Raw genomic sequence first — 24423 nt, 5'->3', positions numbered from 1 at the left:
GTCTGATGTCAAAGACACCCTTCCAGCTGGGATTTCTCGAGAAGGTTGAGAATGGCTCCTGATGGGTTTCGGTGGCTCTGGACTTTGGATACCATCCTTCAGTCCGGATATGGCGCTCTCACTGGGTGGGGGGGACCAAAGGGCTTGGGGGTTTTATGAATCTGAATGGTGAGCCTATCAGATGGCTTCGTGTATGACTGTGTATTAGCTCTGGCTGCTGTTAACAAAACACTGTGAACTGGGCGGTTTAGACAACAGACGTTTATGTCTCATGGTTCCAGAGGCTTGATGTCCAGGGTGAGGTTGCCGGCAGGTTCGGTTGTGGGGCAAAGGCCCCTCCTTCTGACTGCAGACAGCCCCCTTCTCACCGTGTCCTCACATGGTCATTCTGGCCTTTCTCCCTTCTTGTAAGGGCACTAACTCCATCGTGAGGGGACTGTCCTTGTGACCTCATCTAAACCAAATTACTCCCAAAGGTGCCACCTCCAAATACCATCCCACTGGGGATTAGGGTTTCAACATATGGATTTGGGGGGACACCAGCATTCAGCCCATAACACACCCCAAGGAAAGCCCAGAGTACCAGCAGTCACGGGGGCCTGGCTATCGGGCGGGGAGGGTATGATTGACAGGCCTTGGAGAGCAGGCTGCAGGCCTGCACGTCCTAGCAGCTGTCTGCAACCGGGTGGGAGTTTTGTCTCACAGACATTGGGGTGGCCCCTCGGCGGCTTGCTCTTCCGCTTCAGCCAGCTGGCAGAGATGAAGTGTGTTCTCAGAGAACCCTACCTTGACAGCGACGCCTTCATCCCCTGGAAATATTTGCTTATGCATTTCCCTGGCCGGCCGGCCAAGGATGTGTGTCAGCCAGCCCAGTATTTTCCAGGAGGCTGCCTGCCTGCCAGGCCCTGCAGTCTTCCCTCACTCACGGACCCAGGGGTGGTGGGGAGCCCAGAACTTTGGGGGCTGGCAGTCAGGACTCAAGTCTGACGCTGCCCTTCCCTGGCTGGGTGACCTTGGCCAAGCAGTTTCTCCTCCTCAAGTCCCTGTGTCCTCATTAGAAAATGAGACGATGCCACAGAGCGTGTCAGTCCCAGCAGGGCTGGGCTTCAAGGCGTGTGAGGAATGCACGGGACAGCTGCAGCAGCAAGAGGGCCCTGGCGATAGGGGCCACCGTGCCCACGTCGCTGCCCCTTCCAGCACCTCAGGGCCTCTGGTCCCGTCAGCACAGAGACCCAGGCCTGTCTTCTTCCCTGCAACACACCCTGTCCTGTCCTTCTTAGGACTGTTGTCCCCTTGGTGTCCTCTTTTTAACCAAGGGCCAAGGCTGCTGAGAGTGCCCCGGCTCAGAGCATCTCAGAGGCCACGCTAACTTAGCATGATTGATGTGCTGCATCCTGGGGAGAAATACACACCTACACCCTTGGGCTGACTTGTCTTCAGATGGCCGAGCAGACCATTTTCGCGACACTCCCACGCTCTGCTCGCCCTGAGCTCCATTTTGCACTGATCCCCCTTCACGTCCTCTGAAGGCGCTTTGGACCCTCCATTCTTTCACTCCCTCGGGCCTTCTGGGGCCCTTGGCACTTCCCCTTTGGTGTCCAGGTCCCAGATGACTTGTCCCACTAATGTGGAATGGGCTGATGGGGCTGGCAAGGGGGACAGGGAGCAGGGGGCCAAGCTGGAGACTGGCTGGGACCAGCGTGTCCTTGGAGCCCTCTCTGGCCCAGATCAAGTGTCTCCTCCTCTTAGGAGCCTTCTTTGCCCTCTTCTCCTACCGCTCTGCAGCCTTCCTCCCCGTCCCTGCTTCTGGGTCCCCTCTATGCCCCATGTCTTTTATGGCACCCACTACCTCACTGGACTCAGAACTTAGCTGGTGGCATGCCTCCCCTCCTTGCCCTTGCTGCCCACCCCACACTCCCTGAAAGCAAGGATGGCCCCTCATCTCTGTGTCCCCAGCAGCTGGCCCAGGGCCTGGTACATGCTGACACTCAGTGAAGTTTATGGAATGGTCCAATGCTTGGGGGTGGGGAGAGGCAGCCCTCCCTCTTGCCATCCAGAGCCTCCTCCAAGGAGAGAAGCTACTGCAGCCTCGAGTTGTCCTTGTCGGGGAGCCTGCGGGGTTATAAATGCTGCGCTGTGCTTTTCCTCCCTGAGGACTTGCCCCTGTGACTTAAAGAATAAAAATGTGCCTGTGGGAATAGTGCAGCTCATGCCTAGACATCTGTGTTCCTCCAGGGCTGCTGGGAAGGGGAAGAGTTACAGCCCTAAACAAGTTAGAGCAGTCTCTTCGTGGAGGGAGCCGTGCAGCTGGGAAGCGTATCCTGACTTCCGGAGAGAGAAAGTATTCTCTCTTGTGACCTAGGTGTCCAAATACTGTGAACGAGTGTGGCTGCCTCGCATGAGCCGCAGAGTGAAACCCTGCAAAGGCCGTTAAAGCAAACGGTCAGAGGAAGAGCTTGTCCTTGGTGAGCGGTAGCCATCCGCTGTGTTTCAGTAAAGACACCCGACTGACGGTTTCATCCGTTCCTTCCACAAGCAGTTGTTGGCGTGTGTTGGGTCCACACCGTCCTGGAGGCGGAGGAGGCGGCCGAGTATGTGTCTGTCCCCTGTCTGAGGCTCACAGACGGTGCTCAGGTGGGGTGGGCTGCGGAGAGGAGGAGGAGGAGGCCTGGGCTTCCTCCGGCTGCCCGAGGCCAGCACCCCCACCTGCTCCAGAGGCCACTAGAGGGCGACACGACACCATCCGCCTGCCCGCTCCCAGCGCTGTCAGCTGCCAGGCCCGGCCAGACCCTTTTCCACATCTTCAGTGAAAATACAAATCAAAACCGAAAGTCCAAGCTTACAAGTCCCTGACACTTCAAGACTAAAACTATTAGCCTCTTCACGTAGGGCTTATAATTATTTGAACAAGCGCCTTTCTGTAGCCCCAGTCCTGTGGCTAAGGGACTAGGTCAGTATGCAAAGTGGAACAGAAGAATATTTTGCCGTCGGCTTGCACCAGTATTTGATTTAATTTGGCTTCAGGGAAACACGGTCGTGCCTCTTTCCTGGAAGCATGCCGTCCTTTGCTGTCAGGATGGGGCGAGCCTGTCCAGCTGTCTGCGAGGAGGGCCCAGCCACGTCTGCACGTGACCCGTCAGCAGACATTAAGTCAAGCCCTGTCCAATACCCACAGGAGAAAATGTCACCAAAGAAAAGTTGCAAGGGTTTCGTGTGAAAGAGACTGGGACCCTGTATGCATCCCTGGCATTCACTTTTCATCATTTTAATAGAGTAAAACACAGTAAGCCGTGCCTTTGGGCCCTGCCTATGGTGAAGGGACAGACCTGGACCAGTCTTGTCCCACGGCGGGATCAGTACCACACAGAAGTATGCGCCAGCAGTCATGTTCCAGAAGATGCATCTGATGTGACGAGGTCCCCCAGGGCTGCTCTAGGGGAAGCTGCTCGCTCACTCAGGTCCAAAATCACCCCCTCAGTTTGCAGACAGGGCTTCACCAAAGCCAGAAGCTGCTCTGATCAAGAAGCCAGATGGAGAGTAGGAAATTGCCTTGGATTTGGGTGACTCATTCTCCAAAGGTCCAGATTTTAGAACCTTTCAGCATCACTGGAGTTTGGTCTCATTCTAGTTATAGTCCCATCTTTGCCTTTATTTCCATTTATTGAAATTCCCTGTTTCCTACATCTACAGTCATAAAACCTTAGTTGCAGGACAGGTAGCAAGAGTGAATGACCTCGATCAGGAGGAGGTGTATTTCTCGGCCACCTCTGCTCTGGATTAAGGTCGCTGCCTATTTACATGGATGCATCTGTTTCAGGACCCCCAGAAACTTACTTAAAACTTGCTGTTCAAGTTGGTTAGGTTGGTAAACTGCCTTCCTAAACACTGGGGCTCTGGGAATTCACCCCAGACCTCTCATCTACACGTGTAAGACAGGGGCAGGGCTCAGCTCTGACAGGGACCTGCCCTTAATTTTGGCTCTGGGGGAAAGAATTCTTGCAAAATCAAGTAGCCTGATAAACCAGCTCACCCCAGAACAGATGCCTCCGGAGACAAGACGGCCCATCTAGGCGACTTTTTTCCAAATGGATGGAACGTTTGGAGATAGTCAGGGAATAGTTGTCCCCAGAAACAATCTGCCCTGCACTCCAGACTATGGAGTGGAGGCCAAGGCCCTTGAGACTGGCCTGCTCGGGACTTAGGGCACGCTCGGGGCTGGCAGCCCCACCATCAGCCCATCTAATTGATTTCTGAGTGAGACATCTGTTGTGATATTCAAATGAGGACACACATCACCCAAGAAGAGCAAGCATTTCCACAACCAATTAGGACAAGGAAATATGGAGGCGAGAAGCTGCCCGGAACCGTGAACTGGTGGTGAGAGCGGCCCGATGGGTGAGCAGCCTCCCGGGAGGGGAACCTTCCTCTCTGGGTGAGCGCTGTTGGGCTGTGCGTCTGCTCCGGTGGGTGTGCAACGACGGCCGTCTCAGCCCCGCCCTGAAGATGCCTGCCCACGGCCGTGCGCGGGCTCATTTCCCCAGGGCAGCCAAGAACGAGAGGCCTGCTGCCGCCCAGAGGTCCATGGGTAGACCCTCTGGCTGGTGTGGCTGGTGTGTCTGGAGTTGGACGCTGGTGGCAGGCAGACCCCTCTGGCTCGGGCTGACCATTCGTCACGTTCCTCCAGTTGGTTCTTCCGCAAACCAGCGGTTTGTTGTTGAGGTAGCCAGAGAATCTCGTCGAGTGCACTGACCTTGACTCTTACATTTCTGATTGGATTACAGGGTCTATGGTCTTTGTGGGTTTTAGTCATGGTTTGAGGGTTACTCCCCACTGTGACACTTGCCGCAGCTCTCTACATCCACCTGTGATGCCGAGATCTCCCGGAAACATCACAGAAAAGGTTTCTCTACCTTAAAAAAGTTCTGTTTGACCAGTTCACTCAATCAAAAATGTGAGTCAGGAAAAAAAACCCAGGCCTGTAAGCCAGCTCTGCAGTAGCCAGATGCCTACCAGTTCTTGCTTCTGGAATCCTTGTGGGGTCCATTTTTTTTTTAAATTTCATTTATTTATTTGACAGACAGAGATCACAAGTAGGCAGAGAGGCAGGCAGAGAGAGAGGAAGGGAAGCAGGCTCCCTGCTGAGCAGAGAGCCCGACGCAGGGCTCGATCCCAGGACCCTGAGATCATGACCCGAGCCGAAGGCAGAGGCTTTAACCCACTGAGCCACCCAGGTGCTCTTGTGGGGTCCATTTGATCCCAAATCTAATCTGCCTGGAAACTCCTGAACCCAGGAGTTTTCTGTTGCTCCCCTATGATGCTCCAGGATGTTTATTCCCCTGGTCTGTGGTGCTGTGATACAGTGAGTGGCTTCCCATGTCCTCCAGTGAAAACGAAGCTCACTGCACGGGGAGGGTGCAGACTGATCCCTTGAACCATGGTGACCTGCAGGGAGCACGTAGCTCTTAAACCAGAAGCCAGGACACATGCAACGTGTCACGTTCTGGTATCAGTGCTTTTGAACGGATCAGGGCTGCTGGTCACCATGCGTATGTATAGGGCCCCACTGAAGAAATGGTGATCGCATCCAAAATTTCCACCAGCCATACATTCGGGATCTGTGGTGGTTGCCTCGGAGAACTGCAGACTCAGAAAGTGGACTTCAGGGTCACTGTCGGGTGGCTGACCCCACAGGTGTCGGTGTCACGGGCACTCAGTGAATAGCTGGTGGATGATGGTGATGGTGACACGAGGAACGGATGGATGGTGGTGACGTTGGTCTGTCAAAGTCCCTGGGTCAAAGTTTGGAGCTGGATGCTCCAGAGGGGCCTCTTACATGTTTTAGCTCCGTGCATGTTTATAAACACCAGAGGGAAAGGGGGTGAGTTATACTGGAAATTGAGGCCCAGGAAAAAATAACAGTGTGGTTGAGCTTTGAACACCATGGATCCTATGTAATGTGGGGTGCCCGTCTTTGGTGCAGTGAAATATCCAAATAGAACTTCTGACTCCCTCAAAACTTAACTACTAATAGCCGACTGTTGCTTGGAAGGCTTATCAGTAACAGAGTCGATTAACATAGACTTTATAGGTCACATGCGTTATATACTCTAATCCTACAACAAAAAAGCTAGAGAAAAGAAAATGGCATTAAGAAAATCTCAGGAAGAGAAAATACATTTACAGCCCTGTCCTGTGTGTGTTGAAAAGAGCCCACATGTAAGGGGACCCACGCCGTTCAAATCTGTGATGCTCAAGGGTCAACTGTAAAAATTATAGGGCCTGTGTTGACCATATTTCAAGAACCTGCAGACAGTCGTGAGTTCACATTTGACTAGTATGTCCCAAGTGCCCACTGGCTGCCAGGCCCCATGCCACCACAGCCCGCTTTGACCTATCATGGATGTGCACGCTGTTGTGCTCAGGCGGGAGACCAAAAGCACAGTAGATCAACCAGGGCACGTTTGACAGAGAGACTTACTCCCTGTGGCCAAGTCGCAGTCAGCTTGAAGGAAACTGTGGTTTTCTCAGGCTGAAGAAGTTTACCCAGGAAAGGATGGACCCCGGGAAAGGTATGTGGTTCGGCCCACTGGATAGCAGAGACGTTGGCTGGTTTGGCCAGGCTGGAGCTGGTCTCGAGTTGCTGGCAAGCAGAGGCCGCCCTCCGCAGGGGGCAGGAGGATAGACGATCTGCTTCCAGTGGCAAGGGTGTGCAGAGAGAGTCCGGGCACCTGCTGGGCAGGAGGCCTGCCGAGAGCATGGGTGGTGCAGGCCAGGGTTGTCATGAAAGGACCAAGGGAAGGGTATCAGCAGGGTCACAGACGGGCACAGTCTGGGCTCCGCTGTGTGTCTCGATACACACACCGCTGACTTGGGCCAGGAGGAAATCCTCTTCCCTTGGCATTGCCCCTCTGCGCCCTCCACCAAGGAAGCTTAGCACCGAGCTCCCTCTACAGGAGACCCCGCTGCAGGAATCTAGTCACTGGACAGGTGCTGATGGGGCAGCAGGAGGGTGCTGAGGGTCTGTAAAGTGACATAGCTGCCCATACCCACCAGCAGGTGCCCACCGCCCCCTCTGGCTAAAGGAACAGCCTTCCCCCTCTGTGAAGATTGGGCTTAGCCCGAGTCCCCTCGCTCCCGGGCCTCCCTGCTGGGGCATCCCGTGTCCCCAATTCCATCCTGGGCCTGGAACACCCTGGGACGGGCAGGGTCACCGGGGCAATAGACAGGTTTCAGCACCCCTGCCGTTGTTGTCTTGGTCTCCTTCAAAAGATCCATTTCTAGAAACTTCAGAGGTCAGAAAGTCTGAGTCTTTGCTGGAATTTGTTGGGCTCTGTCAGTTGCTGGTGTGGGGCTGACGCTGAGCCCTTTTATCTCTCAAACCCAGGACTTAAGAAGCCATCAAATACCCTTTCTAGACTGACAGATGGATACACAGAGAAGCCTTTCCCTGAATTGTCTTTCCTTTTCTATCTAATGGATGATATGTAATTTGGATAGAGACATCACTTTATTTTCCATTTTCAAATTCATGTTGGATTATAGTCGATCTTTCAGAACAAGGGCAATGCTCATGTGCCCTGGAGGCAGAATTCAGAAGACCGTTTCCAGGCCATCTTTTCCAACATGTTCAATCCGTTTTCCTGCCGTCTTTTAACTGAAGCTGTCAGTCTGTCGTGCAGCCCGTCTGCCCGCAGGCCAGGGTTGCCGGTACTCACTTCCTTCCTGCCCAGACAGGGGTCCCATGTGGGGCTCTCACCCAGGGCCATGTGCGGGAGCCAGCCCAGCCGCAGCCACGAGCCTTCATTCCAGGAGGACCCAGACCTCTGAATTGGGGTACTCTGTTCATTCAAACTCTCCCCATCTCCAGGCTAGAATTCCAAGAGCCTTCCCTCCCCTCACCACTGAGGTCACTCTTTACCAAGTCCCTTCTTTCCCTGGGTCTCTCGCTGTCCGAACCAGCGTGCACAGCCCCAGCGTGCACAGCCCCATCTCCTGTGGTGCAGGCTGCTTCCAGACACTTCCCTGGAGGTTTGTCCACGGAGAATATGCATGGCAGGTACTTAGAGCCTGGGGGAGCCACGCTTCCCTGTCTGACCTTGGGCGGGGTCCTCCACAGTCTGGCTTCCGGGTCGCTCCCCAGACTTGCTCTCTGTTTACTGCCCCCCCACTACCGCCCTGGGCCTCTTCTGCCCAGGCCAGCACCACATGGACTGCCCCTCAGAGAGGTCAGAATGCCTTGTCAGAGAAGACACCGTGTGGCCTGCAGGGACAGGACCTCATCCATCTTTAGGCTGATGGCCCAGATAAGGTCTTGCAGGCAGAATGTGCAGAGTGCCTACAAAGACCCTACCAGTAACACCTCTATGAACAGCCTCCAGCCTCCCAGTCACACCCCTGCCCTGCCCGACACTACCCTGCTGGCCTTCAGTTCACACGCATGGATGCTCTTGTGACTGGGGACTTGCCCGAGAGTGGCGTGTGTCCCAGGGAAATCAGTGACCTGTGGGATGGCACCTGACAGAGACTTGCTGGAGTTTGGGCCCTGGTGGGGGTCCAGGGGAGGCCTGTGAGGGTGGGGCTGGCATTTTGTCCCACAAATGCCTGATGACCCTGGATCAGCCGGGGTGGGTCTGGTATTGCACTCGGCAGGTAGCCTGAGTCCCCTCATTGCCCGCATGTGGGGGGACGGCCCTCAGTCGTCACTGTTCCAGCTGTGACCCACCACCGAGGTCAGGGCCCCATCGCCCAGCTCCTCTGGCCCACCTTCCAGGTCGCTTGGCACAGACCAGAGTGGCTCCCCAGGGCCAGGGGCGGGGAGGGCCTCGGTGTGGCCATGGTGGGGACTCCCCCCAGGCCCAGGAGCTGACTGCAGGTCCCCTGTCCGCCTCACCTCCCTGTGCCAAGCCAGAAATCCACAGCAAGCAGTGTGACACACCCCACTTCCTCCTTCCTGGGTCGTACAATGACTCTTTTACCCCTTCTTGGTAAATAGCTCTTAAAGCACACAACCAGCAAATTGGCCTGTTTTTATTTCTGCTTTCTTTAGATGCATTTACAATTTTTTTTAAGGAAAAAGCCGCAGGGGGGTTGTGGAGACTGACGGGACCGCCAGGCATGTGTCACTTTGGGTTAGTGGAGTGCCGTGTGTCAGCCTCAGCCCAGCACCCGGGGCAGCAGTCAGGCGGATCAGGCGTGCACCCTCACTCCCGCGGAGCACAGCGGCGCCCTGGTGGGCACTGCGCCCAGTCAGCCAGCGAGGGCCGGGGGGACAGGAGCCGGGCCATGACCACCCCCGGAGCCAGAGCTGGGCCTGTGCTCCCCAGCAGGCTCTGGGCGGCATCTCCTCATGCAGCAGCAACATCGGCTTGATCTTTCCTGTTCGGCCTGAGCCCAGTCTGGGGGTCACAGTCACTGCTTCTCGTGAGAAGAGTCACACCTACATTGCTCTTAGGGTTTCTGGACCAATGTAGCATCCCCTGGCCTGGCCCTCCGGAGGTCACCATGACTCACAGGGCTCTTTCTGGGACAACTCCTTGCCTCCTGTAGACCTACTGGGGCCAGTCCTTGTCTTTGTGGGACATCCCTGTCCTTGACAGGTGACCTGGTCTCTCCCCTTGCCATGCAGACTTAGACTGGCCCCCAACCTCCTCTACTGCAGGGCCTGTGAGATGGGAGGAAGCCCCCACTCAGTGGTGCTCCCCTGGGCAGTGTCCCAAGCCACCACCTACCCTCCCCACGTGGGCGCTGTGGGCCTGCCAGGTGCTTCTTGGGCCCATGTGGTTTGTGGCCCAGTAGGCCCCATGCGGGCAGGCCATCGCCTGCTGGGCCCCGACTCAGGCGCTCCCCGTGCCTCCCCGCAGGGCCTGATGCACTCCAGCGGCCCCGTGGGCCGGCACCGGCAGCTGGTCCTGGTTCTGGAGGGGGAGCTCTACCTCATCCCCTTCGCCCTCCTGAAGGGAAGCTCCTCCAACGAGTATCTGTACGAGCGCTTCGCCCTCATCGCCGTCCCCTCCATCCGCTCCCTCAGCCCACAGTCCAAGGTAAGCCTCGTGCTGGTGGCGGGTGTTTGGCTGTGGGGTTCTGGAGGACGGCCTTCCCAGCCAGACTGGGCTGCAGGGGGGCAGTGTGTGATCTCTTCCCAAGGTTCCCTCTGCAGTTTGCGGCCAGGGAGGCTGTCTTTGGAGTAGATCTGTCTGTCTGTCTGTCTGTTTGTCTGAAGGTGGGAGGAAAGCCCCCTGGCCTCCCGACTGATCTCTGCTATCTCCAAAAGCCACAGTCTGTATCCTTTCTCTCAAAATGTCTTTGCCGTGACATCAGGACTGTGAGCTCCTCAGGGGACTGGGTCAGGCTCCAGGCCAGTCCGGGTCTCTGAGGAAGCTGCTTTCCCCTGGTGCCCACTGCCCTCGCACTGTCCACTGACTGGGCGCCGGCTGTGCCCAGCAGAGGGGCCGCAGGCAACGATGGCAGACACATGAGAAAAGGGTCCCACGGGCCAATGAAGGAACTGAACACAAATGAGGGGGCATTCAGGGGACTGATTTTGGGTTTCATTCAGCAAAAGCGTCAGTGTGAGCGGAAATGTCTGTGAAAATCAAGGGGGCGACAGTGGGCCGTCCACAGAATCAGAGGTCTCACCCCACGACCCCCCTTGGCTTGCCCACCCAATCAGAGAGCCTTCCAACCAACCCCTTCTCCAAACTCCTTCAGACCCTCATGGACCCTTATCTGCGGGGCATGCACTTATGGCTGCCCTGGCCGTCCTGCTCAGTCTTCGAACTTGAACATGCGCTCAGAGCCCCGCAGACCACGAGGAGAGCTGGGTCAGACAGAGCTCCTCCCAGTGGGAAAAAGTGACTCATTCAGGAATGCAAACCCTGGGCCCTGGGCGTGGGCGGCCCCCATGGGACCTGCTGTGGCCTCTGTTGACCGTGATCATTGACATGGTTCAAACCCGGTCCGCATCTGTCTCACAGGGGTTTGGAAATCTTAGATCTGTTTTCTGTGGCTGAACAGTAACTTTCTCATGGGACAGAACCAGTTCAAAGTGAAAGAAATGCTTTTCTTGAGTTTTTGGCATGTCCGTGGCTGACTGAATGGCCTCGTCGGACGCTGTCTGGCTCAGAGCGCCGCTTGTTGCACCTGCTGCCAGAAACACCCTGGAGGTCAGAGATGGCCCGTGTTTTGAGCGCTTCATGGTGACAACAGTAAGCTGGCTGTTTGCCAGGCTGGCCAGGGAGTGGAAGAGCCCCCTCTCTTGACAAACGCCCCGCAGGCGCTTCTCCTACCCGCAGTGTGAGGCATCACCACCATGGAGCCATCAGGTTATTTTGAAATAATTTGGTACTTATTATTTCCCAAGAAGCATCAAAAGACCTCGTTGGGGGAAAATCAGAACTTTCCTGGACTCCTCTATGACATTATAATTCAGTGTTTTCTTTCTTTGGCAGCACATAAAGCAGATGACAAGTATAATCTTTTCAGCACATGGTGGCTGTACGGGGCGGAGGTTAGGCCTGTCTCCGCTGAGATTGACTTGCTTTTTGTCAGCCTTCAGAGCCCTGGCTCATCAGGAGTGGGTCTCCCCCGTTTCGGGGCCCAGAGGGAGGTCTGTGGGAGCGAGGCGCGTGGGGCAGGCCGGCACCCTCCACCCTCGCCTCCGGCCATAGCGCCCCTCAGGACTTGACAGATGCGAAGGGCCCTTCCTGAGATCCAGTCCTGATTTTCTAGAGCTCAGCAGCTCGGCTGTGATTCTCAGTAGGATGAGCAGTTGGGCACAAACGGTGTTGAGGGTTAGAGTGAACGAGGTTATTGGGAGCACAGGTGTAGCCGAGGGGACAGAGCCTGGTGCTCACCGGAAGCCCGCGGCTGCACCGGCTAGCCTGGCCCCTGTCTGACAGGCGGGGTGGTCTGCTTGTCTGTCTTCCCCTCCTAGCCTCACCTGAGGAAGAACCCGCCCACGTACTCCAGCTCCACGTCCATGGCAGCTGTTGTCGGCAACCCCAAGCTGCCTTCGGCGGTGATGGACAGGTGGCTATGGGGGCCCATGCCATCGGCCGAGGAGGAGGCGTACATGGTGTCAGAGCTGCTGGGCTGTCAGCCTCTGGTGGGCAGCGTGGCCACCAAAGAACGGGTCATGAGCGCCCTGACCCAGGCCGAGTGTGTCCACTTTGCCACCCACATCTCGTGGAAGCTGTCGGCCCTGGTCCTCACTCCCAGCGCCGACGGTAACCCTGGCGGCAGCAAGAGCTCCTTTGGCCACCCGTACACGATCCCCGAGTCCCTGCGGGTGCAGGACGACGCCAGCGACGGGGAGAGCATCTCAGACTGCCCGCCCCTGCAGGAGCTGCTACTCACGGCCGCCGACGTCCTGGACCTGAGGCTTCCCGTGAAGCTGGTGGTCCTCGGCTCCTCGCAGGAGTCCAACAGCAAGGTCACGGCTGACGGGGTCATCGCGCTGACACGGGCCTTCCTGGCTGCCGGCGCACAGTGTGTTCTCGTGTCTCTGTGGCCTGTGCCCGTGGCGGCTTCCAAGATGTTTCTCCACGCCTTCTACTCATCCCTGCTCAACGGCCTGAAAGCCAGCGCCGCCCTGGGGGAGGCCATGAAGGTGGTGCAGAGCAGCAAGGCCTTCTCACACCCCTCCAACTGGGCAGGTAGGAGCACGGACCGCTGGCTGGTGCCTGTCAGGGGTGCCCAAGGCTGGGTACTCACAGCCTCCCAGGTTGGGGAGGGGAGGACGGGGCACTAGGGAGAGGCGGCGTGGGGTGGTGCCGGCAGAGGGTCTTATTTGCTGAGACTCTCGCCTTCTGCCAAACCAGTCATTTGTCACTGAGGTATTAGTCTTTTTTTTTTTTTTTTTTAAGATTTTGTTTATTTATTTGAGGGAGAAAGAGTATGGGGGGAGGGGCAGAGGGAGAAAGAATCTCAGATACCCCGCTGAATGCGGAGCCGGACACAGGGCTTGATCTCAGGACCCTGAGATCATGAGCTGAGCTGAAATCAAGAGTCGGACGCTCAACTGACTATGTCACCCAGGCACCCCTAAAGTCATCTTTTTTTTTTTGACTAGGGAGCAGCAGAATAGCCTGCCGTCCGGGTGTGAGCATAGACTTCTCCTGGGACAAGGGTGGGCTGGTTGATGCATTTTATGGTGCCCTCCTGTGAAGTCCCAGGATGGCGGCAAAGAGCCATGTGGTAGAAAGTCCCCAGGTTTGGTCATCAGAACACTTGGGTTTGACCTAGTTCCATGTCCGGGCTCTGTGACCTGAGACCAGTTACTTACCCTTTTCTGAAGGGAGGTGAAGAGAGAATGTTCTCTGTGATGTCGGGTCATGGGAGGTGGAGCAAGGGGTGACCTGTGGAGCTTCCTGTGGCGGAAACCATCCCACCAGGCCGCCAACCCAGACTCCAGCCGGGGCCCTGTTGCTGACACAGCCCACGGTCCTTCTGTCCGTGCTGTCCCTCAGGACTGGCTCCTGTCCCTCCCCAGGACACTCCAGAGCAGAGGTGAAGTCCCACCAATGCTGTGGCCATGGGACTGACCCACAAACAGTGTCTTAAACCTCGAGCAATGGAGGAACACCCAAAGCACTATTTTCAAATATTTATATTTTGTTATGAGCCACATATCATTTAAAAACTGGGGACAAAACGGCTTCCACCTTCCCCTTCCTCTCAAAATGAACCCGGTGGCAGGTGCACTCTGCCGGCGCCATTTCGCCCCGGTGGGCCATGGAAACGTGTTTGCTTCACAAACACAGCACAGCTGTGGTGTTGGCCAGACACGTGTTCGAACGAAACAACAGAATCCGGTTTGCAGGGGGGAGGTGGGGGGGCGCATGGCCGGAGGGGGGGGCAGGGCAGGCAGGAGTGGAGTCCTGTGGCCCCGCCCTGTTGCCCGGTCACTGAACTGCTCCCCCTGCCACGAGACGAGACGCAGGAATCGGAGGTGGTGGCGGAGGCTCCGTGACCCCTTGCGCTGTCTGTTTCCGGTGCGCCCCTGGGCCGTAGTGCTGGCCTGGAGGGAGCCTGGCCTCTGAGCTTGATCCTTCCTCCCCAAGGGACCCTGGCCCCTCTCTGCAGGGCCCCTGCCCTGTCTTCTCAACGTGTTGAGGGATGTGGTGTTTTTGTCCTTGTCTGACAGACGCTGTACAAGTCGTGGTTCAGTGCGGGAAGATGGTGTTTAAGTCCTACTGTGCTGCTCACCTGAAAAACAGCCGTGGCGTACTCCTGCTCTTGGGAAACCCCTTTCTCCATTATTTAGGGGCAGGGGGGTTCTAAGTGGCTTGGCGGCCTGAGGAGACTGCTCCGTGTGCCTGCCCCCTGACCCTGCATTTGGGAGCGGGACAGGATCCGCGTAGATGTGCAGGTCATCCTCTTGCCCTGCATACTGTGGTGCTGTCCCTGGGTAGCTTCCAGACAGACCGAGATGCATCTCAGGGGAAACAGGGCAGGTCATTCCTTGGGATGGTGGCCAAGCCTGGGGAGCGCCCTGGGAGCCCCTCAGCTCCCTCACCCGGGGACCACCCGGCCAACTTGCTTCCTCCTTCACTGTGCAGCAGAGCGCAGAGGCACTTTCCTGAGCAACTTTCATGCAAAACCACTCATGAGCCCTGAAAAGCACTGATTCTTAAAGAGGAGGGGACAGAAGCCCACGGGCGGGTCCCCCCAGTGAGAGAGCCCTCCCACAGCCCTTTCCGTGGAGCAGCTTTGCTGCTCAGGCCCCCTTGGGGGCAGGGTGGCTGTGAGGCCCCAGGGAGTGAGGGGACCAGCCAGAGCCGCTCCCTCGAGCGGAGGGCAGGCTCCAAGATGCCCTTCTGTGTTCTCGCAGGGTTCATGCTCATTGGGAGTGACGTGAAGCTGAACAGTCCCTCGTCGCTCATTGGCCAGGCCCTCACAGAGATCCTCCAGCATCCAGAGCGTGCCCGCGACGCCCTGCGAGTGTTGCTGCACCTGGTAAGTCTGTCCCCCAGGCTCCCACGGGGCCTTCTGCCCTCGAGAGCAGAGAGCCGGCTGCAGGTGCACGAGGAGGGGAGGCTGCGGCCTGTCCATATCCTCAGGGGACACGAGCAGGCAGAGGGGACCCCCCAGGTGGAGCCGGCCTTTTGAGCGGTGGGCACATGTGTCACGCGGATGGCTGTGGCCTCCTTGCCATGGTCCTGGGGCCCACACTGCCGCTGTTTCTGGGCCATGAAGCTTTGGACAAGTCTCCGGGCTCTCTGAGTTTCAGTTTGCTCCTCTGGAAGGAAGGATAACACTTCTCATTTTTCCAGGCTATAGTGAGACTTAGAGAAGAGGCAAGTTGCTGCACACGGGAGGGCTCTAGAGGCTGGGAAAGGATATTTTAAAGGCAAATGGCCCTGGCCTTCCCCTAACTGTGGGTTGGAGGAAGAGTCTAAAGTTAACCCAGTATGTGGCCAGTCCCAAGCTTGGTGGGGCCGGGGGTGAGGGTACACACGTCCAGAAGTTACAAATCCAGCCAAGAGGCAGGGAAAGAAAACGTGTTCCGCCCTTCTACTTTGCTAACCAGGAAGGCAGCCTCTGACACCTGAGAGTTGTTAGCCTCCCGTGGGGTTCTGCAAGACAGACCCGCCCAGCCCCAGTTCAGGGTCCACGTGGTGTGGCTGGACAGCCCATGCGGCATCCACACTCCTTCCAGAGCCGACCACTGCCCTCTGGAGGGACAGAGGGGCACATGCCATGGCTGTGTCACAGCTCAAGAGGAAGGGCGTGGGGAAGAGTCCTGCACAGGCCCTGGGGAGCGGGCTGGAGGCTCCGGCTGGGCAGTTCAGTTTGGGGGCTGGGCTCCAGGGGGCATATCCCCGCAGCGGGGCAAACTTCCTGCTCCCTGGGCCTGGGGCTCCGTGCACTCCAGGTGGTAGGTACGTCCTGTCCATCTCTTAGGCTTGGGGTCTGCCTGAAATCAGCATGTGACTGGGTAGGAATGATGTCACCTGAGAAGCCTGGGCAGCTCTCAGGCCACACCTGAGGTGGCCCCCGCCACTGCTCCAGGGTAGCTTTGCTCACACGCTTTGAAAATCTGTGGAGACTCTCTTAACTGATTTTAACCTGTGTCTGGAAACTGCATAGAGCAATTCAGCTGCTCAATATTAGGACCTATTCTGGTCCCTGTCACCCCAGAGTTCCCTCCTTCCTGGCCGCAGCTCCCAGGCTGCTTTTCTTAGAAAAGAGCAGGCCGCGGGGCAAGAGCCATGCCTCTTGGGCCCCTCAGGCACATTTAAAGGTTGTCACTTCTTTCTTGGCTTCGTTTCTCAGGGCAAGTACAGGGGCCATGGGCTTTACCAGCCCTTACTTCCTTCTGACTAACCGTGGGACCCCTTGACCCTGGGCAGTGTGTCTCCGAGGAGCTTCAGCCCCGATGGCAAGCCCCTGGCTGGTCGTCCTGCCCAGGACCACTCGTTTTCTCCTGCCGGGAGGTCAGCCCCCTGCATCCCAGGGTTGTACCGTAAGAAAAGCCTCAGGTGACACCTTGAAAGTCTCTTCTGCCTCTCTAGTGATGGCCCATGTGCCCCAGGGCACGCAGTCTCTCAGATCAACCTGAGATTTCTCCGAGAGAGAGAAATGGTGGGGAAGGCCCAAGGCCGCCGGAAGTGCTGTGGAAGGCTCACTGCAGGGAGCTGACTTACCGGTTTCTTGGACAAATTCAGCCCACAGGTGCCAGGCATGGGTTTAGGCCCTAGCAGGTGGGAGAGGTACCTGAGATGGAGGGGGAGGCCTAGGTTCCAGAGGCCACTACTGTGGGACGGAGGGTGCGTCAGAGGCCCGGGAAGAAGGGCACGGCCAGCCACAGCCCTGGAACGGGTACTGCTTGGTGTATGGGAGGGCTGCGGGCTGTGAAGGGCTTCTGGAGGGCCTAAAGTTAATCCTAGTGATGGGGAGCCATCCCATGGTTTGGGGCAGGCCCTGGCCTGAGAGTGGGTTTTAGTGTCTGAGGAGGAGAGCCCAGAGCGGGAAGAGTGGGCCAGGAAAGGGACAGAACTCCTCTGAATCTCCCAGACTCGCTGGCGCTGGGACAGGGACAACCTTTCCCTTCGCGAGCTGGGCCGTTGTTACCGGGCCCCTGTCCTAAGGCTGGGGCGCCCAGGTGGCAGGAGGCAGCCCTAGCTTCACACCCGAGGCTTTGCATGTCTGCAGAACCGCCGGGAGAGATGCCGGTGACCGGAGTGGCGCTCCACTGCCCCTTCCCCTGCAGGTGGAGAAGTCCCTGCAGCGCATTCAGAATGGGCAGCGCAACGCCATGTACACGTCCCAGCAGAGCGTGGAGAACAAAGTGGGCGGCATCCCTGGCTGGCAGGCCCTGCTCACTGCCGTGGGCTTCCGGCTGGACCCCCCGGCCAGCGGCCTGCCGGCGGCCGTCTTCTTCCCGACCTCCGACCCCGGTGACCGGCTCCAGCAGTGCAGCAGCACCATCCAGTCCCTGCTGGGTGAGCGCCGGGCAGGGCTGGGCTGCTGCATGGGCATGGCAGTTGGTGGCGGGGAGGCCGGATCTCACAGTGGAGAAGGAGCAAGGAGTCGCGGACACAGAGCTCTCCTGACCTGGAGGCGATCCGGGAAGCGGGGCGTGGGCCCCACTCTGCCTCCTCCCGGGCTGGCACGGACGGGCACACAGCAGCTGCCCTGGCGTTTCACTGGCAGCTCCGGGTGTGCCAGAGCCGGAGTGGGGAGGGGCGAACCTGGGCTCAGGCAGGCTGCGGGTGCTGCTGGTTGCTTTCTGGGCCTCGCTCTGAGCAGGGGCCCTGGAATGTGACCACACACCTTGAGGACGGGCCTTTCTCTGGGACCCTTGTCTCCATTCTCAAGTTAGAGACCCACACGCCTGGCTGTCCCCAGCTTCTGGAAACGCCCCCGATGTGGAGTGTCTCAGGCTCTTCGCCTGGGGAGGCAGCAGGGCTGTGGGTCCGGGGACCCCTTTGGGTGACATTGCCTTCTTCTTGGTTTAGGTCTGCCCAACCCTGCCCTCCAAGCCCTCTGCAAGCTCATCACTGCCTCAGAGACAGGCGAGCAGCTCATCAGCCGGGTGAGTTGGGCCAGGACGGCTGAGCCCAGGCCTGGGCACCAGGGTGAGCTGGGCCTACACAGGAATCTGCAAGCGCCACGGTCTGGTTGCCTTTTCCAACCCCTGTGATTAGACGGGAAAGACGAGGGCTGGGGGCGAAAGAGCCCCCCAGGCACACACATGTCCAGGGGACACTGGGTTCGGAGAGCAGTAGGGCCTCCTGAGGCCCCTGTCACCTGCAGGTCAGGGCATTTCCTGAACTCTCCATTCAGCGGCTGCCTGCACCTCGTCGCCCCCCGCCCACTTTCTCTGCTGACTGACAAGTGTCACAGCTACACTCCCTCAGCCGGCAGCTGTGGGGCCAACCTACCAGATCCCCTGCAGGGTCCCTGATGCTTATGCCCAGATCAGGGGATGAACCCCACCTGAAACTGAGTAGCCACCGAGAGATGCACAGCAGTGAACACAAGGTCAGCTCTAATGCAAGCTACTGCTTAGCAGGTTCTACACACGGGCTTTCTTTCAGGGGAATGGAGGTCTTATTCAGGAATCAGGAGGATTCGAACTCTCAGCCTCACGTAGGCCTTTCCCAGCTTGGCGTCAGAGCTCCCGATCTTCCTACCAGCCAGTGAGGGTCTGAAACAAGGGGAAGGAGGAACACAGTGAACTCTGGGGTGACCGCTGTGTGGGGGAGGGTTTCTGGCTGGAACAGCAGCCCTGAAGGACACGGAGCAATTCTCTCAGGTTGTCTCATAGCGTAAGAACTTGGAAAAAAAATGACATACCTCATTATTATTGATCAGATTTCATTGTAAATGGAAATATTTCTGTGCAGAAACAAAGCTGCTCTGTCTGGGATTAGCCTCTGAAAATCCGAGTGGTGCCTGGAGCCTCCCACCTACCCAGGGTGGTTTCCAGCCTGGATTTGGAGCCCAGCCCAATGACATGCCCCTTCTTGAGTTCTGCTCATTTGGCAATGAGCGTGTTACGTCTCCTTGTTGAGAATCAGGAAGGCACTTCTAGAACATGGCATATCAAGACGTCCTGAGCCCAAGAGGGCTAGAAGCCTGTGCTCTAGCAACAGAGGACGTTAGAGTTACATTTGCAGGGCAAGGCTGAGTCCAAAAAGCCAGCTGCTTAACTTCTTGGGTTTGGTGGCATCACAGGGACTTTCTGCCGACTCTTCCAGCGGGTCGCATGCAGATGTCCGGCTGCCCCCAGGGGCTGGCCTGTGGTGGGCTATTTCTCGAGTCACTCTGAAACCATGGCCCTTGGCGTCTAGAGTGGCCTCTCCACGCCCTCTGTGTCCCCTCCCCACTCGAGCTCTGCCTGCCCTGCTCCTCTCCTGGCAAGGAAGGGAGGGCCTGGCTGCCCCTGCCCGCGTCTGGCCTGGTGTGGCTGTTTGTTCTCCTGTGTGTCCCTGCTGACTCTCGCTCCTCTCCCCTCCCGGTCGGAGCCACTGCGGACCTGCTGTGGCGCTTCCTAAAGCAGTGATCAGCTCGTGGCATAACAATCTGTGCTTGAGTCTAAACTCTCTTCTCTTTCTCTCTCTCTCTCTCTCTTTCTTTTCTTATAATCTGCTGGCCGAAGGCTGTTAAAAATATGGTGGGAATGGTGAGTATGACTTTAAGTAGCAACTATTGTCAGGTGAGCCCCTCAACCCGCCCAGCCCCTGCGTCCCCTGCACCTGCTCTGAGCCTGGGCACACATGCTGTCGCTCAGAGCCGCGTGCACGTGCCCCACGCGCTCCGGGCCGCGGTGACCCCTTCCTTTGCTCTGGCTCCCCCTTTCCTGCTGCACCCTTCTCGTGTTCTCGATTGGACCTCTCACGTTCCACCAGAACAGCAGGAGCAGAAGTGACTTTGAGCGAGTGACACTGTGAAGCCACCACACAGGGCCCCTGAGTAGACCGGGGGACCAGAAGCGGCCCAGGCCCTCGAAGGGGGTGTGCGGGCTCCTCCCCGAGCTCTGCGGCTCTGGGATGGGACGCTGGGCTCCTCTTCGCCATGTAACTCAAGAGCATCAGGGGGGCTTAAATAGAGAAAAAGAGATGGAGACAACCAGTCCTATGCCCCACCCCTCCTCGGAGGGTCCCTGAGCCCTGCCAGGGAAGAGGCGAGGCCACCCCTGCCCTGTGACACACACCTCCCCCCCCACCCCCAGCCTCCAGAGAGGAGACAGGACAGCAGGCCTGAGGCACCGTTTAACAGGAATTTGCAGTGCGATGCACATTAAGGTCACCAGGGAGGACGGGAGCAGGTGACACAGGAGTAACGCGGGGACACATCCTAGGTGGGCCGGAGGGAAGGCGGCACTGGGAGGGCGGCACTCACGCTCGTCTCCTCACTCAGCTCCACCAGGTGCTGGTTCAGCTGCAGGCCGGCGAGAAGGAGCAGGACTTCGCCTCGGCCCCCATCCAGGTCTCCATCAGCGTGCAGCTCTGGCGCCTCCCCGGCTGCCACGAGTTCCTGGCGGCTCTAGGTAGGCCAGAGCGTCCCTCCCCGCCTCCTGCAGTTCCCTTTCGAAAACTCCATCTCTCCGAGCTTCTGTTGGGTGAAGCTGGCAGAGTCTCGGGGCCTCGGTGTTTTCTTACATGTCACCCCACAGATGGCGGCCTCGGCGATCCCAGCCCTTGAGCACACTTGGCAAACGGCCCTCCTACCTTGACCCAGTGCCCACTTTGGTTTCAGCGCTCTCATTTCTAGCCCTCGCCTTGATAGAAAGCTGCTAGATGTCAGCATCGTTGGGAGTCAAACCATGATTAAAAGCTAAGGAAAACAAAGTCATAAAATAACGGTTTCAAGGTCGGTCTCTAATGTGCCATTGAAACCAGGTCTGATTTGATACCAGGGACCTAGAACCACCGGCACCAGGATCCGTGTTCATCTGGGACACTTACTTTTCCTTTGGACAATGTAACACGGCTGAGGCAGCTCCTGCCAAAATTGCTGCTTTAATAGATGCATTTTTGATAAAATACCACACAAGAGGCTGTGAGCTGCTCTCCTGTCCCACTTAAGTGCTGGTGCGATTCCCGGGGGAGCCAGTCACTTCCCAAGCTTTCCTCGGAGCACCTGTGATGTGTCGGGCAGTGTGTCAGGACGGGGGACAAGCCCTCTTAGAGTTTTCAGTCTAGTGGGGAGGATGAGCAGACCTAGTAAACACCTAATCCAAGCAGAGGGAGCCCCTCAGGTGCGGGGGCAGCGTCCCAGACGGGAGCACAGGGGTCCCCGTGATTGCTGGCGGGGCGGAAGGCAGGGATCCGGGGCAGACCTGGAGAGCCTGAGGGTGTCATCAGGAGGAAACTCCAGGCGGAGAGAAGAGCCGTCGGTGAGCACAAGTGTCAGGCCCACAAGCTGGTGCAGGGCACGGCGGGGACAGACGAGGCAGAGGTAGGGCAAATCCTGTGGGCCGCGAGGCCCCAGGGAGTGGGGACTCTTTGGAGGATGACACAGCCTAAATCCATAGTGACGGGGACCAGCCACCATCTTACATGGCAGGCCAGCCAGTCCTTCACAAGGAGTTTTTCTTATGAAATCTGGATTTCACAGCATTAGGCCTTTTAACCCATTTTGCAGATGCCTTTTCCCAGCCCACATCAGCTTAGGGCGGGCTTCAGTTGCCTTTGATGGGGGAACCCCCAGCCCCCCCCAGTCACTCTGAATCCCTCTAAGTAGATGTTCTCCCACCCTTTGGGATCTGTGCTGTGTGCTGCTTTCGGTGGGCTTAACGCAGTCTTCTAGCCATGCACACAGCACATTTACGTCTAGATAAAGGCAGTCAGTAGCAACTGGACCAAGAGCGAGAAAGGCCAGGTCCACGCCCAGCAGGGATCTCATCCCTTTCAGGACGGGCTGTAGGCCTGGCGTTGGGACAGTGACACAGAGCACAGGTGAGGGAAGACGGAGCCGAGGGCTTTTTTATTAAAGGAAAAGCTGTCTTCCCCGGGCAGGGCCCACACCTCCGCTCGGTACGAGTGCGACAGAGGCAGGCCCCCTTGCCTGCGAACTGGGTATTTCCAGCTGTGTCACTGGCTCTTCCTGGTGTTGGGACAGTGGGTTATTTTCATCGACGGCCTCTACTTCTCTGTGTTTTCCAAACCACCGACACTCAAGGGGTGAGTCAGTGTGCACATAGTTATCCTTGAATCCCATGGCCTGAGACCAGGGGAGGAAAAGTCTCTGCAGGCCCAGCATTGGGAGAAGGGGCTCCCTCACTCCCGAGCACTCTGAGGCTCCTCTTTCCAGCCCTCAGCCCCCAGCCAGCGCCAGCGCAACCCGGCCCAGGGCTGGCGGTTATTACCTCTGTGCTGCTGGAGCAGTAACGGAGTCCGTCATCCTGGTAAAAGGAGAGATCTCTAACTAAACCTTTATATTAATTTGTTATTTGATTTAAATGCTGAGTTCTCTGAGACCTTCCTGTTGCTTTCAGGGAGTGATTCTGTTTGAGTTCAGAGGGGAAAATATCCCACAGCAACCAGAAGGCTGAAGTAGCTCATCGAGTGAACAAATTCCCAGAGGAATGATAGTGTCAGGCTGATCTCAGAATCCCGGCCTGGGAATAAAAAGACCCATTTCTCCATTGAAGACTACTGTGTCAGGAACCGCACAGCATGCAGAACACGGCAGCCTTGTGTGTCACAGACCCGGTCACGGGAGCGCACATCACAGGAGGGAGGGGGCCCTGTCCCCGGGCAGTCAGCACCAAGCACTTCCGACTGAGCTCAGTGACCCACTCAGCGGGCTGAGCCACACGTGCAGGACTGAGGGCTCCCCCCAGCCGTACATCGGTCTGCGGACAGAGCCCTTGGCCCAGGCGTCTGTGCTCGGCTTCTTCCGCCTGTGCTCTTCCCAGGGAGATGGGGGCCGGGCGCTCGGCGGGGTCTCTGAAGTCTCAGCGCGGTAGCAGCTGGTGAGCCGGCCTCCTGCCTGGAGGCTCCTGCCCTCTACTGTGCCCGCTCGGAGTCTCAGGAGAACTGTTAGTGTCAGGGCAGCCCCCTGGGCTTTAGCAGAACAGGGTGCAATCCCTACAGGGTGGCTTAGCCCGGAGGGCGGATTCTCCCTTGTCAGAGTCGGCTGGTTTCACAGCCCTCGATGGCAAACGCACACGTCTGTCCCTTGAGAAGCTCCCACCTTCCCAGGCAGCATCTTTACATATTGGACCTGTGCTGAGTGGAGTGGCCCGTTATTGTCCTCCTTAAAGTCTTCTTTCGGTGGACTGTTCTGGGAAAGGATGGAGAGAGCAACTCATACTCCCCAGGTGTAGGAACTGGGACCAGTGCTGCGGAGAACAGAGCTCAGGGCTGGAGAGCAGCGGGTGCTCCGGGAAGGGGCAGGAGGGAGCCGGGCCCCGCGGGTATCGGGTGCGTGCACGCGCGCGGCTTCCAGGCCCTGGGCAGCCCAGGCTGGGCGCTGGCCAAGGGGCCTGCGGGATTCCAGGGACACGGGGCAGGCGGCCCTGTGGCTCTCCTCCTCTTGGGGACACGGACGCAGAGATTCATGGTCTTTGTTCCTCTAGGGTTCGATCTCTGTGAAGTGGGTCAGGAGGAAGTCATCCTGAAAACCGGGAAGCAAGCCAACCGGCGAACCATGCACTTTGCCCTGCAGTCTCTGCTCGCGCTCTTTGGTAAGCGGCCTGGCCTCCCACGCCCGCGCCACGCGCCCTGCAGACCAGCCTGGCTGCGTTTGGGGAAGGGGTAGAAAAGCAGAGAAGTCCTTTGTGTGGATGTGGTCAGGACGGGAAAGAGCAGTGAACAAAGCCCCGCTCTCACGAGCTTAGCCAACACATGTGGGAGAGTCGGGAGCTGCCGAGGCCAGTGAAGATGCGCAGAGGGAGGGGGGCAGCGGGGTGCGAACGAGGGGGGAGCGGTGCCCTGGGGCTTAGGCCACAGGCAGTTTTCAGGGCGCCGGGGGCACGGCCACCCCATCGCGTTTCTTGGAGGGCTGAGCCGGCTGCCATGTGGAGACAGACCCGTGGCCGCGGTTTGAGGGCAGAACTAATGGATCAGCTGAAGGATGTCAGCCAGACACAAAGTTGGGGGGAGGTCAAAGGTGATACCTTGTTTTTTGGAGCAAAGGCCAGAATGGGAACTGCCTTTTGCTGAGACCTTGAAAGTGGCAGGAGGAGGGGGGGTTTGAGTTCCCTCTTGAGCATGTTCCATTTTGAAATCTCCATTAGACAAGCTGCCCTGACAGCTGGGTACCTGAGGCCCAAGTTCAGGGAGAGGCCAGCTCAGAGACAGAGAAGGGCCTGCAGGCCTGGCGGGGAGGGCGGCGTGGGGTATGTGTGGGCCTCACAGGTCCCGGGGATGGGGGGCCCAGAAAGGAGTGGTCAGCAAGGGCAGTGGGGACCGACTGCACAACGGAGCAGTGAACGCTGGGTTTGGCAGCACGGATGTCCCTGGTGAC

General features: G+C 57.8%; 1 protein-coding gene across 3 annotated transcripts in view; it reads left to right on the top strand.

Moving 5' to 3' along the window:
- Positions 1-24423, top strand: part of TTC28 (tetratricopeptide repeat domain 28) — a 647342-nt gene that overhangs the window by 620711 nt on the left and 2208 nt on the right. For 2 of the 3 annotated variants that reach the window (XM_046024507.1, XM_046024509.1), the window contains 8 exons: positions 9861-10040; positions 11933-12653; positions 14831-14955; positions 17213-17444; positions 17961-18037; positions 19607-19630; positions 20368-20497; positions 23534-23641. In XM_046024507.1, the coding sequence (XP_045880463.1) occupies positions 9861-10040; positions 11933-12653; positions 14831-14955; positions 17213-17444; positions 17961-18037; positions 19607-19630; positions 20368-20497; positions 23534-23641 (1597 nt within the window). The remainder of the gene's footprint in view (positions 1-9860; positions 10041-11932; positions 12654-14830; positions 14956-17212; positions 17445-17960; positions 18038-19606; positions 19631-20367; positions 20498-23533; positions 23642-24423) is intronic. The other variant, XM_046024508.1, reaches the window with a different exon arrangement.

The sequence above is a fragment of the Meles meles genome, chromosome 12 (assembly GCF_922984935.1).
Source record: "Meles meles chromosome 12, mMelMel3.1 paternal haplotype, whole genome shotgun sequence".
NCBI lineage: Eukaryota > Metazoa > Chordata > Mammalia > Carnivora > Mustelidae > Meles > Meles meles.
This window is presented reverse-complemented; position numbering and strand designations above follow the sequence as displayed.